The sequence below is a fragment of the Pagrus major genome, chromosome 6, assembly GCF_040436345.1.
Source record: "Pagrus major chromosome 6, Pma_NU_1.0".
Taxonomy (NCBI): Eukaryota; Metazoa; Chordata; class Actinopteri; order Spariformes; family Sparidae; genus Pagrus; species Pagrus major.
In genome coordinates this window covers 38,807,313-38,821,004 of record NC_133220.1, presented here as the reverse complement: position 1 = coordinate 38,821,004, position 13,692 = coordinate 38,807,313, and the positions used below count along the sequence as shown (strand labels likewise).

General features: G+C 38.3%; 2 protein-coding genes across 2 annotated transcripts in view; one reads left to right on the top strand and one right to left on the bottom strand.

The window, feature by feature from the left end:
- Window positions 1-13,692, bottom strand: part of plekha6 (pleckstrin homology domain containing, family A member 6) — a 176,630-nt gene that overhangs the window by 88,908 nt on the left and 74,030 nt on the right. The window contains exon 8 of the mRNA XM_073468089.1: window positions 10,498-10,551. Coding sequence (XP_073324190.1) covers window positions 10,498-10,551 — 54 coding nt within the window. The remainder of the gene's footprint in view (window positions 1-10,497; window positions 10,552-13,692) is intronic.
- LOC140997577 (uncharacterized) lies at window positions 5,336-6,565 on the top strand. Its single transcript, XM_073467523.1, has 4 exons — window positions 5,336-5,665; window positions 5,777-5,960; window positions 6,106-6,230; window positions 6,317-6,565. Exons 1-4 carry the CDS (start codon window positions 5,525-5,527, stop codon window positions 6,563-6,565), a joined length of 699 nt encoding a protein of 232 aa, XP_073323624.1. The 5' UTR covers window positions 5,336-5,524.

Here is a 13,692-nt window from a genome sequence, read left to right as displayed (position 1 = left end):
ACAGACGCCCCGGACCCTCAGCTTGCTTTCCCATTTAAACAAAGAATAAGCTTGTGAAACTCCACCTGTACCTCTCTGTCTGTCCGCAATTGGGTCCTCATACTACCGTCCTCCTAACATTAGGTTAGGAATAAAAGAGGTAGCGGTGGGCGATCTGGCCAAAAAATAATATCACGATCTATTTAATTGTAGTCAATATCCATGATCTCATTTGGTATTTTTTTCCTTAATATTTAAACGCTGTGTAGACTACAGCCAGACATGATATACGTAACCTATGAATTTCTCCATTTACACTATTAAAACACAATATTGCTTTAAAGATACAAGGTCCTCATCCACCATGCCACTTGCTATAAGTCTTGTTGCATTATTTACAATACAAAGAACCACATTACGTAATTCATCCAATCAACATGGCCATCTAGTTGGCTACATCACTCTATCGGTATGTTCACGTATTGTGTCCCAGCTAGTGTCTGAGATTATGGGAAGATTGGAAACAGTAGTAAGAGACATTAAATGCCACAATCTCTATAATTTGCCTAAAGAGTAGATTTTCGGTGCCTTCAACATAGATCCCGATCCAAAATTGTCAGCCCACCCCTAGATTGAAGTTAGGGTTTAGGGTCCATCAATCCTGGTTTGCAATTTGTAAGTAGCCTAAGAGGAAATGCTGCATGAGAAGCTAAACATTATCCAATATACTCACTGCTGTACCTAGAGATTTTGGTATGAGTTCCCAATGATAGTAGAAAAGGCTTAAATAGGCTTAAATTGTCATTTGAGTCAGGTTCATGTTATCGCATGGCATGTATAAGCATATCACTTTGAGGCCTCCCTGTAGTGCTCCCTCCCCTTGAATGGTTGCTGTTGAGGAGCACTTTCCCATTTGGGTAACTATGTAAATTAGATGGCTTCCCTCAAGCACCTGGAGATTCAGCTCAGATTACAGACCTGATGACAAGCATATGTGACAGGAAGACTAGAACAACATTGGAACTGATTTAGGAAAAGCTAGTAACATTTTTAAAGATTATGTACAGGCAAGTGCCTTTGGGAAGGAAAGAAACAACACAGGGAAGTAACAACTGTAATAGTTAATAATTAAATAACTTCAGGTGCTAACCATTCTAACACTTACTGCACAGCAAATTCGCCAGAGTTAAAATTCTAGTGTTGGGCCATTGTAGAGTTAAGTGTTGAGATTGTGGTGTTGTCCGTGCTACTATGAGCTCTGCATTAGTGTTAAAAACAGTGAGGGCAGGACATTGTCTGTGTTAATCTTCAGAGTTTCAGGTATTCAACACCTACAGTGGTACTTTCTCAACATCCGGGGCGTGTCTTTGGGCAGGTGCAGACAGCTCGTTGAGAAATGTGAGAGCCGCCATTTTGTTCCTCTCGCATCGAGCATGAAAACAGAAGATTGGTGAGTATTTCTTACTTAATGCTCGATATTTTACAACTGAATTGCATTAAAATTTGCTTGTAATGAGTTTTTGGTTCAAATTTTGGAGACACGATGAAAATTTGTGGCATTAGTAACGAGTTCCTGACGCCGTGCATCTACAAGCAGGCAGGCGCGATAAAGATGATCGTGAACTAGCTTAACTTGGCCCGTTTTGAGACGCGTTAGCTAACATACCTCTTTTTTAAAAACAGAGTTTTGGTCCGACAGAAAGTTTAACTGATATTTAACCGTTTTTGAGCTGTGGCTGCGTCCATTCGCGGCAGAAACGCGCACTGTCTCCTCAGTGAGCACTTAATATTAGCCCACTGAAAACGTGTAAGCCAGTTATGGCTGTATCTCATACTTGTAGCAGCTAGCTGCTCTCACATTCAAAATGTTACCAACGTAACTTTACTTTAACCTACTTGTTGGCTTTAATTTGCTTCTCCGGTGGTTTTAATTAATTTGTGTGTGTCTTGACTTGTAGCAATCCACATGAAACAGAGGGTCCCTGTTTAAAATCTCATCCTGCAGGTGACTAAAGTTGAGCTGCATTTTTTCATCTTATAAAGCCTCCTTATGCAAACGTGACTGTAAGATTAGATCATTAGTGAAAGAGTCCTGTATTCTGCATTAATTTTAAATTATGTAAGTACTCAGATGACAACAAATTATATTTTTTCCAATCAGACTGAGTAGTATTTGTTTTGAGTGAACTGCAGATGTGGTATCATGGTTGGATTGTTGATTTCTTTCTCTTTTTTGGCTACAGTGAAACAATTGTTTGGATCTGAGTAGTAAAATCACACAAGTAACTGATAATTAGAGAGCAAGCATAAAGGGAGGCATATTCTGTGTTTTTCAGTTCGTATGTTTGACAGGCTGCAAAGATATCGCAGTCATCATAAGAAGTGTGAAGAGCAGTATGTTAAATTCCAGGCCAGTCAGGCAGAAAGAGAACATCTACAAATCCACCACCTCCAGTTCCAAAAAGTATATTTTGATCTTTCAGAGAGCATGTCAGAGTAGTGATTTTAATTGTCATTTAAGCAATTAAAAAACAAAATGGAAGTTATATTTTCAAGAAGCATAAAAGTGAAATCTAAAATATGCCCTGTTGTCCCTTTCTGTGCAGGCTCCTGCTGAGTATGGCAAAATGATCATTAAAGTGCAATATCAGAATCGGAAGAAATACATCAAACTCCAAGCTGCTGATTTCAATGAATTCATCTCTGAAGGCAGATTTCTCAATAATTATAAATAAGCAGTAACTCAGATTGAGAGGATGTCATATTTTATAATTTCATCAATTTGCAATTTTTGTCTTTAATGTCTTTACTCAGTGAGAGAAAAGTTCTCCATTCCTGTGAAAGTCTCTGTGGAAGATGATTCTGGCACTGAGGTGGACGAAACAGTGTTTGCAGAATTGTCCACTGTGGAGGGGATTTTCTTTGTAATCAAGGATTGTCAAGATGATGGTATTATTTTGCTTATTTATTTTCCTTATTATTTTAACCCATAATTATGCTTCAAGTAAGTTGAATTGTTTATTCCGTCATTTGTTTTTAGAGTTCGGCGTATCTCACTCATCATCTCCATCCACGCCACTATCTTCACCCAGTGGGAGTTTCCGCTCTGTGTCCATTAGCAGTGACAGTGAAACATCAAGACCACCACTCAAGCGAACTAGAAGAGATGAAGAGGATTGTCACAGCTTTTCAGCCAGAGAAGTGAGTTTATTGTCAGATTCCTACATGTAGATATTTTTGATCACGTGAGTTGTAATTCTCACCTTTCTGAATTATTTAATTTTGTTATTCTTCTAGTGGTTTGATGTCATTTTAAAATCTGTAGTGTTTTAGGACTTCATTCATGTGCTGTTTTGTCACTCATTTGACCTTTATCCAAAAAATGCAGCTTTTGCAGTATGGATATTGCACTTGGCCGTATTGGATTTTATTTATTTTTAGAAAAAAATGTGCATCTCTGCATTGTAACAATTAATGCTCTAATTCAGTGTGGTCATATTTTGTTAAGCTGATAAAGCAGATCCTGCAGACCAAACCAGGAGGGACAACAGTGCTTGAAGAATATGATGAGACTGGGACTCTTTGTGACAGTAGACGAAGGCAGATGGTTAACATTCTTGCAGCTCACATGGTTGAGACAGAAGGGTAAGTTTATGATTGAAAAGTTGTGTGGTGGCAGCCATTCAGCATCTTGTATTTTTCTCCCTGGGGTATATAATTGCAAAACGTATGGCAGGTGAATATTTTGAGACAAAGTTACCAATTTTCTATTTCCAAAAATGTTGTCAGATAGTGGAAGGACATCAGTGGTTGTTTAAATGAGTTTTGAGAAAAGCAGTAGTTGTCATATTAAGCTCAATTCAGCACTAGCTGACTTGCATTACTTAAGTAATTCTAACCCCATAATGCATAGGTGCTTTTGAATGTGAGCAAACGATACTCCTTATTCTGTTTTCAGGAGAATCCCTCAGCGTGTAACTAAAGAGAAATACGCACTGGGCATTGTTACCTTGTTCCCTGCATTAAGAGATCCCCTTTCCAAGAAAGGATATGTAAGTTTTATGTCTCTTAATACACAGCATTATTTTGTTTTGTGACAGTTGTAATTGTTTTGAGAAGTGGTTATTCATACTGGAGTTGGTGCCTATGTTGATCTTAATTGATATACCAAGAGATCTCTCAAATATTTAGCCTGCCCTCACTGATAAATAGGGTGGGCCAAATGTTGGATGCACTTGGCAGTTTAACACACTACAGTTTAGCAGCAGCAGAAATCTACAGTGCTTAAAACAACTTAAAAGTTGAATCAAGACCTCTTGCAAAACTGAAAGAAGTGTTTGTTGCAAGCCTTGAAATGAGACTTTATTTGTTTTAACTATAGCATAGCGCTGCGTTTTCATAGCAACCACAACCACTCAGGTGGTGCCAATAATGCAGACCCTCTATTTCTGTTTGTCAGCAATTACATGGGATTACTGTTGAGAACTGCCTTAAAACTGTTCTTTTACCTGACCTCCAGTTACAGTTATGTTCGTCATTATTTGACCAGTGTTAGTGTTAGTGTTTCTATACACCACCACAATGGATTTGAAAGAAACAATCAAAATATGAGTAACGTGTAGCTTTAATTTAAGGGGTTTCCCAAACATTTGGCATTAACCTTTTAGGAATTACTGCCATTTTATTCAGAGTACCTCCATTATCAGGGATTCAAAAGATGATAATAATGATAGGTATAATCCTAGTTTTTAATACCTGGATAAAAATCCTTTGTATTCAATGAATGTCTGAAGTCAGCAATCATTAAAAGTGGTCATTTGTGACATTTTTCTCTTCTGGTAATAAATTAGAGACCAATGCATTTGAATGGAAGTTAATGGTTGGTTTTATATTGATTTCTGTTGTCCAGTTCCTGAGTAGTTCAAAGAAAATACAAATTCCCTTTAAAATGCATTGGTCTCTGCTTTAATACCGCTTTGAATGGTTGTAGACTTCAGCCAGTCATTGGTTGCAAATAATTTTCATCTAAGTGTTAAAAACCTCTGATAACCAATGTCATTATAAATTTTACAAAGTACCTGTGTGCCACTGAAAATTGAGATAGTCTGCATAAAATGGCAAATACTATATTTTTGTGTAACCTTTTAAGTTAAAGTGGAAAGTCTACACTTAATCCACTTCTTGATTGTTTAATTTCAAATTCATTGTGGCTGTGTAAAATGGCAAAAAGATTGTAAAAAATTGTTCAAATAATTTGACCATAACTGTGTACTATGATCAGGGGGTTTCTGCTCATTTCCTGCTATTCACTCATTAGGCTGAATGCGGTTATTTCTCTGTCCTTCTTAAGGAGCACTTCTACGACAGCCAAAGTGGTTCTGGATTTCTGGCATGGCGACTCAAGACAATTCAGCGAAAGACAAAACTTGGATTCAAGGAGCCGAAAACACAGACAGCAGAGGGAGGTGGACCTAGACACGAGAGGAACCAGCCTGAGATTGGTGGTCAGTTGGATGAAGAGCGCTGCAAAGAGGTTGTATCCTTGATGAACCACACCAGTGACAGAGAAATCATCCTGCAGAAAATGAAGGAGACCTTTGAATATAGACAGCGTCTCATCCACAACTCTGAGGAATCACACACAGTACTCTCTGTGTTCCCAAGGCTGCTGGACACAAAGGGGCTGGCAAGTATTGTTATTTGTTTCCGTGACCGCAGTCCATAGCCATTATCTTACAATTTGGTAGTCAGAAATATAAAGTGAACCAATATTTCTGTTTCATCTCTGGTACTGCAGATACCTCAAGATTTTAACCTCCTCTTTGGACCAGAAACAGCTGCCAAACTGCTTGAAAAGTGGCATACAGCATTTAAAGGAAAGGTGATCAGAGAAGCTGAGAGCCTTGTGACTACCCCAGTTCTCCAGAGTTTGCTGAAGTCTGCCAGGAATCGGCATGATGAAGCCTCTGAAGATCGCCCAGGTATTCAGTTAATGACCAAAACATTTGTTTTCCAGTGTATTGGGTTATACATAATACTGAAAATGTGGCTTAACACTACACAACTGAAGAAACATGTGACTATACAATTTTTTTTTTATTTTATTTTATTTTTTTCTTTCTTCAGAATGGGACAGTGATATGGCATCTTTCCTACTGCTCCTTCATATCCTGCCACCTCAGCCTACAAAAAAGAAAACGCAGAAGATCAGTGCAGCTCAGGCTATGGGCCATCTTGTTGTGTTTCACAAGGTATATACTGGGCCACAATATGTCAGAGGGAACCATTGGTCAAACCCCAGATTACAATGTAATTTGATATATCATTTGTCCCATAGTCATGCAAGAGCCTAGAAGAACACCTGGAGAACCAAGACGGTCATCGCCAGCCATACCTTCTTGCCTCTGGGACCAGCAAGCGGGCCATCAGCACTTACTACACGGTAATGGACAAGAAGCTCATCCCCTGCCAGGGAACCACATCATTAGCAGCGGTTGATGAACTCTTTAAACTGCACTTCGTTTTTAGTGTAACCTACGACAGCGCTCTCCACAACATGTTCACATTCCTCCAGACAACAGTCTAAGGTATTGATGTTGACACCACAAAAGAAAGTCCAAAGGTGAAGGAACTGAGAGCCAAATTCATGAATAGCGGCTAAAGGCCAGGTTCTACAATGTGCAACAACTGTAGTTCATTGCGTAATGTACCTAATTGGTCACTTTTCTTTCTTTTTTTTATGATTTTGGCGCGGAAAAAATTTGGTTTTAAGTCAAAAATGTGTTGCCACAGTAAAAGAAGGCCTAACAGCAAAGAGCCACATTCATCATTGTGATCCAAGAGCAAAGTTCTCAAACAATGTACAAGTGCCACGTTTGCCAATCCTTGCATGATGCACCTAGTGCACTAATTCAGCACCTTAAGTTTTTTCATGGGTTATATCCTGGCAAAAAATTTGTTGTTGTTTGTGTTCAAGAAGGATGTTCACTGCAGTTTAAAAGTTATGCAGGTTTCAGAAAGCATTTAGATAATTGTCATACTGCTGTTAACATGGGCACAAGTGACGATGTTAATATCCAGACACCACATCAGTCAGACATGGGTGAACAGAGCTCACAAGAAAATTTAAATGACATGGCCCTAGACATGATCAGTCAGCCCTCAACATCTCATATGTCAAAAGATCAGGCAAAAGATATGTGTGCTTCAATTATTGCGAAGTTGCAAGGCAGTGGTGTCGCAAACAATGTTGTGTTATCTGTTGTTGAAAGCATGGAGGAGTATGTCAATGAAGTTCATGAAAGTCTTAAAGAGCAAGTGTTGGATGCAGTGCCTGCTGATAATCCTAGTAGAAATGCAGTGGAAGAAGTCTTCAGCAATACTTTTAATCCCTTTAGTGACTTAAACACCAACTCGAAATGGACCAAGTATTTTAGTGAGAAATGGGATCTTGTTGAACCAATAGAAATTCATTTAGGGGTCAGATATTATTCAAAGAGGAGCAAAGTAACTGGATTATATGAACAGGTGCCAGTGAATGACACTTTCATTTATATACCTTTGTTCAAAACATTAGAGTTCATTTTCAAGAATGGTGAAGTATGTCGTCATATTAATAACCCTGCTGCTCTTGGTGACTTGTATAAGGATTTCTCTGATGGAAAATATTACCAACATCACCCATTATTTTCCAAATCAAAAAATGCTTTGCAACTTCAAGTTTATTATGATGACTTTGAAACATCAAATCCACTAGGGTCGAAACAAGGCATTCATAAGCTAGGATGTTTATATTTTACACTCCGCAATTTACCGCCACGTTTAAATTCATCCCTCATGAATATACATCTTATTTCTTTATTTCATTCCCATGATGCAAAAAAGTACGGCATTGACAAAATACTCACTCCGTTTGTTGACGATGTAAAGGTTCTAGAACAAAATGGAATGAAAGTGTCATTTACTGAACAACCTCTCTATGGCACCATTGCCCAAGTAACAGGTGACAATTTAGGTCTAAATTCGATTCTTGGGTATGTGGAGTCTTTTAGTGCAAACTACTACTGTAGGATGTTTCTCATTGACAAAACTTCAGCTCAAACAGTGTTCAGCGGAAATGATCCACGGGTGTCGTTACGCACCGCATTAACCAATAAGGAGCATTACAGTTATCTTGTCGAAAATCCAAGGGAAAATTCTTGTTTTGGGATCAAACGTGATAGTATACTCAATTCTTTGTCATACTTCAGTGTAACAGATAACTTTGTTTTTGACATCATGCACGATATCTTAGAAGGTGTGGCACAGTACGAAATTAAGTTACTTTTTGAATATATGAATCAAAACTTCATCTCTCATGAAAACATACTCCAGCGTGTATATGCATTCAACTATGGCTTCATGGATAAAAAGAATCGTCCAACACGTGTAAACATGACATGTACTGGTAGTGGCATTGGGCTTAATGCTAGTCAAACGTTATGCCTCGTTCGGAATCTCCCTCTGATCTTTGGTGATGTTGTTCCTGAAGGTGACAGACATTGGCATTTGTTGTTGCTTTTGTTGCACATCATTAACATTGTTTTTGCTCCAAGTATTACCGAGGGCATGACTGTATTTTTGAAGCATCTTACTGAAGAGCATCACAGGTTATTCACAGACTTGTATCCTCAAAATAATTTAATCCCAAAACATCATTTCATGATCCATTATCCTGAATGCATACGTCAGATTGGTCCCTTAGTACATGTTTGGAGTATGAGGTATGAAGCCAAGCATAAATTTTTTAAGTCAAGCATAAAAAACTTCAAGAACGTAACCAAGTCGCTTGCAAAAAAACACCAGATAGCTGTTGCCTATCACTGGGAATCATTGTCTGCCAAAGGTATTGAGTCTGGGCCTGTCAAATCCAAAATACTGACTGATGTTGAAAATGGTGATTTGATTTCAAAGCATTTTCAAATTGATGTGTCAAGTGAAATAAGTGTTACTACTTGGGTTAAACATAATGGCACTGAATATCACACAGGTCTTGTTGTTTGCACAGATTTCATTGATGAAATGCCAGTGTTCAATAAGATTGTTAGCATATTTTTGAGAAGTGAAGTTTATTTTTTGGTCTCAGAGATGGAGACTACATTTGTAGAACATTTTCATGCTTTTCATGTTGTTGACAACATGCACAATTTTTTTGTTGTCAGACCTGATGACTTGAGATACTTTAAGCCTTTTGATATTCAAATGTCTTATGGTATTGACTCATTTTTCTATGTTGTGCCCGATGGCTGCATTGTATAGGGCAGTGGTTCTCAACCTGTGGGTTGTGTCCCCCAAGAGGGCCCCAAGATAAGTTTCAGGGGTCTCTAAGTCACAGTTTTGAGATAAAAATCATTATTCTGGGACAAAAAACAAAAATCACAATTTTGAGATAAAATAACAGTTCTATGAATAAGGAGTTGCTACTCTGAGATTAAATTTTTTTACAAGTTTGAGATAAAAATTAATATGAGATTAAAAAATTCATAATTTTGAGATGAAGTCAAAATTTTAAGAATAAAAAGTCACAATTCTACAATAAAAAAACACAATTCTGGGATAAAAGTCACAATCCTGACATTTAAAGTTAATTCTGATATAAAACATAATTCTTTCCAGGAGTCTCCAAATGGATGTTGAGGAAAAATGCCTTTAACATATATATAATTTGCCTTAAAATCATTTTTATTGAGTTGATTTGTACAATTGTACATGAATTCTGATTGAATATGTGCAAAAACCTCTTCATGTTTTGCAATTAAAAACTGAGAGTCAGAAGTCTCAGTGCTGGGGGGACAGGGGTCCTGAATGACCAGCCTGTTTTTCCTTGGGTCACCACTCAGAAAGGTTGAGAACCATTGATTTAGGGCAACAACAGTTACAGGCTACCTCATGTTTTGGACAGTGTTTTATTTTAGAGTGTTTTGAGTGCTCTGGTTGTCAAATTGTATGTGAAGCCCTTACTTAAAGAAAAATAAATGTTTCTTTCATTGCAGTACTTTCTGGAGTGATTATTACACATGCGTTGAAGGATGGTTAGATTAACGGTTATTACATTTTAATTCAAACAATGTTAATCTTAAGAGGGTATCAGTCAAAACGAGTTAAATTGTAGTGTAATTTTTAAGTATAATTAACACCATCCAGTGTTAAGTTAACACTAATGCAGTGTTAACTAGTTATTCCAGGAGTGTCTCAAATGAGTGAACTTTTAACACTGTTAGGTGTTACTGTACTCCTTTACAGTGTTAATATTTTACACTATAAGAGTTTGTTAGATAACACTGTCATAGTGTTAATAAAAATAACTCTTTGGAAAGTGTTAATTTAACACTTTTACAGTGGTTCACATATAAACTCTGGGGGAGTGTTAATTTCAACTCTCAGGGTGTTAAATGTGCGATTTCAAATTTGCAGTGTGGGAAACACAATGTATGAAATATGTAATGGCACCGTAGTGTGCACGTGCCGGTGCTCTCTTACCTTTTGGTCTAAGTATTCCAGGTTGCGCTGCAGCTGAAGGTCTAATATGTCCTCCTGAGCCAAGCAACAACAAAACACATGGAAATCAATCAATACACACTGTACAGATAGCACCACAATCAGTCTGCCAGTCATACTAGGGCTCTAAAGCCCCTGGGCAAAGATCAACTTAAACGCTATAAAGATAATTAATTAGATGTGTATGGCTGCAGTGTTTCTGTCTGAAATCTGCTTATTTCATTGTTCTTTGGTCTTTTTGGAAATAAAAAAAATCTTACATTTTCTCTCAACTATCTTATGGGGCACATAAGGTATCGTATGGGGTCCTGTTCCATAAAGTGCGCTAAGAATGGAATTAAAATGGTTTTCATAAAGATAAGCTCAATCCAATGTCATGAAATCTCACAAATACAACACAGGTACAACTTGTCACGATAATTGGGTATGCATGCTATTCATAAGCAGTCTATGAGCAGATATGAAACAGATCCACCATGGCAAAAACCAGCATTTAACAGCAAGCAGCAATGTTCACAGCCACAGAGCAGCACTTACTTTCGGAAACCTTCAAAGAATTCACCACACATTTAGATGGACTTCAGTCAACATTACATAGAAAAGATCTATTATATATTTTTTTTAACTTTTACTGTTTTAAAAGCTAGGCTGCTGCTATATGTTTTATTTATTATAAAAGAAGGCTACTTTTTATTTTATTAATTTTCACAGACACAGGGAGGGTTCAAGTCGCCACTATAATTCCCATCCCCAAAAAGACACCAGCTAAGGAGCTGAAAGACTACAGACCAGTGGCCCTGACTTCCGTGCTGTGCAAACGCATGGAGTCCTGTGTGACCTCCTGGCCAAAATGCTGTCACACAAAATCGATCCTCTTCAGTTTGCCTACAGGGCAAAAAGGGGTGTCGAGGACGCAAGTCTCACACTGTTGAATTCCGTCACTAAACACCTGGATTCTCCACATCCTCACACCAGGATCGTATTTATGGACTTCTCCTCTGCTTTTAACACTGTGCACATAGACACCCTACTCTGTGCTCTTTTAGACCTCCAAGTTCATCCCACACTGGTTTTATGGATCAGGAATTTTTTAAATGACAGGCCACAACAGGTGCTTTTTAATGGTTTTAAATCAAACAAGCTGATTTTAAACATAGGTGTCCCCAGGGTTATGTTTTTATCTCCCGTTCTCTTCTCTGTGTACACGAACAATATCACCTGTGACAGTGAGGGAATGAGCCTTTTTAAATATGCGGACGACATGGCCCTGATGGCTCACCTGACTGACAAAACTGCTCTGGACCGGTATCAGCAGGCTGTTGGAAACCTGGCCCAGATGTTTAACCAGCTCTGTCTTGAGTTAAATATCCAAAAAATCAAAGAACTGTGTTGCGGGGGCAGAAGAGAGTCAGCAACCGCTCTCTTCAAACCACTTAGCATCCAGGGTCAGCTTGTGGATCAGGTCCAGTCTTTTAAATACCTTGGAACTGACCTGGACAACTGCCTCTCCTTCTCTCAGCATGCAGACACCATTTTTAAAAAATCACAACAGCGCCTCTGCCTGATGAGGAAATTAAGGACTTTTGACGTCAGCACACATGTTTTAACTCTGGTTTACCAGTCTCTCATTGAATCCATACTCACCTTCAACATCTCTTCCTGGTACAGCTTCCTCTCATGTAAACACAAGGCCAAACTATCCCGCACAGTTAACCAGGCCAGCAAAATCATCAGAGCACCACAAACCCCCCTCTCAGAACTGCACAGCCGGTCTGTGATCAGGAAGGCCACCCTGATCACAGAAGACCTCTCTCACCCTCTCCACCACTGCTTCCAGCTGCTGCCATCAGGCAAACGTTATAAGGTTCCACTGGCCCGGAAAAACATCTATAAAAAATCCTTCATCCCCTCTGCAATAACCACCCTGAATAATCAAAAATGAACACTTTGCTGCTGCTTTTAACAGCCCCCTCCTCTGTTTTTTATGTTTGTTTTTAATGTTCTTTTATACGAGCCTGTCAAAGAAGAATTTCTGTCACTCATGACAGACAATAAAATCTATCTATCTATCTATCTATCTATCTATCTATCTATCTATCTATCTATCTATCTATCTATCTATCTATCTATCTACACATAGTTCTGTATTGCTACTCTATTCCACATGCATGCCAGTGGATACTTTTTTCACCTCACAAGTTCAGTTTTGTGTTTTGTTGGTCATAGCATTACCCATTAAAAGAACATATATTTAAACTTTTGCACCAAAACATGGTATTATTGTATTAGAAATGCCAGGCACATAATGAGAATAAATAACCCACTGCAGAGTAGCCACGTGTGAAAATATTAATGAATGCTCATTAGAGCCTAAGGTTGCTGACCCATGAACTAGACAGAAGGGCACAAATTTAGAGGAAAAAGTGGCTGTAGTGACATTCAGAAAACAAATGTAAAAAAAAAAGCCTCTCACTGCAAAAACGGTGCTCTGTCTAAGCAGAATCGATTGGTCTTCTAAACTGGGAGTGCTTGCTGTACTGCAGTGGCTATCCTGGATTGAAAACTAAACAGAAGAAGATGGGGAATTAGGAATAACAGAGTTGACCCCACACATTTTTTCTGTAAAGTATATGCGCCCTCCATAACCATCAGCTACACAAACATACCAATCTAGCCATGTATAGCATATGTCCATATGTCCATTGACAGTTCAATCGTCAACCGGCATCTGGTAACGTTACTGCTGTTTTGTTTGTGTAGTGGGTTCTTCAATCGCGACACCGTAGTAATTTCAAGAGACTGTACTTTATCAACGTAATTTCAATCGTTCACTAGTTTGCAGGAAACACCATCTGTAAACTTGCAGCTCATCTAGCTCACACTGTGGATGCTCCATCTGACAGGCAGACACATAAGGGAGCGAAATTACTAGTTGCTCTTATCATTACATCTCCCTTTCTCAAAATGAAAGTATTCTCCTTTTATGAATTAAACAGTTAAACTCAAGTAAGTTCTTAACTAAAATGTATGTATCAACAGTATGGCATATTACTTTCATCTTAAGTCTGTTCGACTTTAGTGTGTAACTATAGTAAATGTAGAGAGATTATGAATTCATAACCTCACAACTAGGAAAGTGTCCTTAAATCTGTTCAATAAGTCTATCAGGTGGTTTCA

Bases quoted from the DNA above. Each gene is read 5' to 3' on its own strand.
- LOC140997577 (XM_073467523.1), top strand. From the start codon at position 5,525: ATGAACCACACCAGTGACAGAGAAATCATCCTGCAGAAAATGAAGGAG. The intron at 5,961-6,105 runs GTATTCAGTTAA...TTCTTTCTTCAG, and splicing joins AGCCTCTGAAGATCGCCCAG to AATGGGACAGTGATATGGCA. The intron at 6,231-6,316 runs GTATATACTGGG...TTTGTCCCATAG, and splicing joins ATCTTGTTGTGTTTCACAAG to TCATGCAAGAGCCTAGAAGA.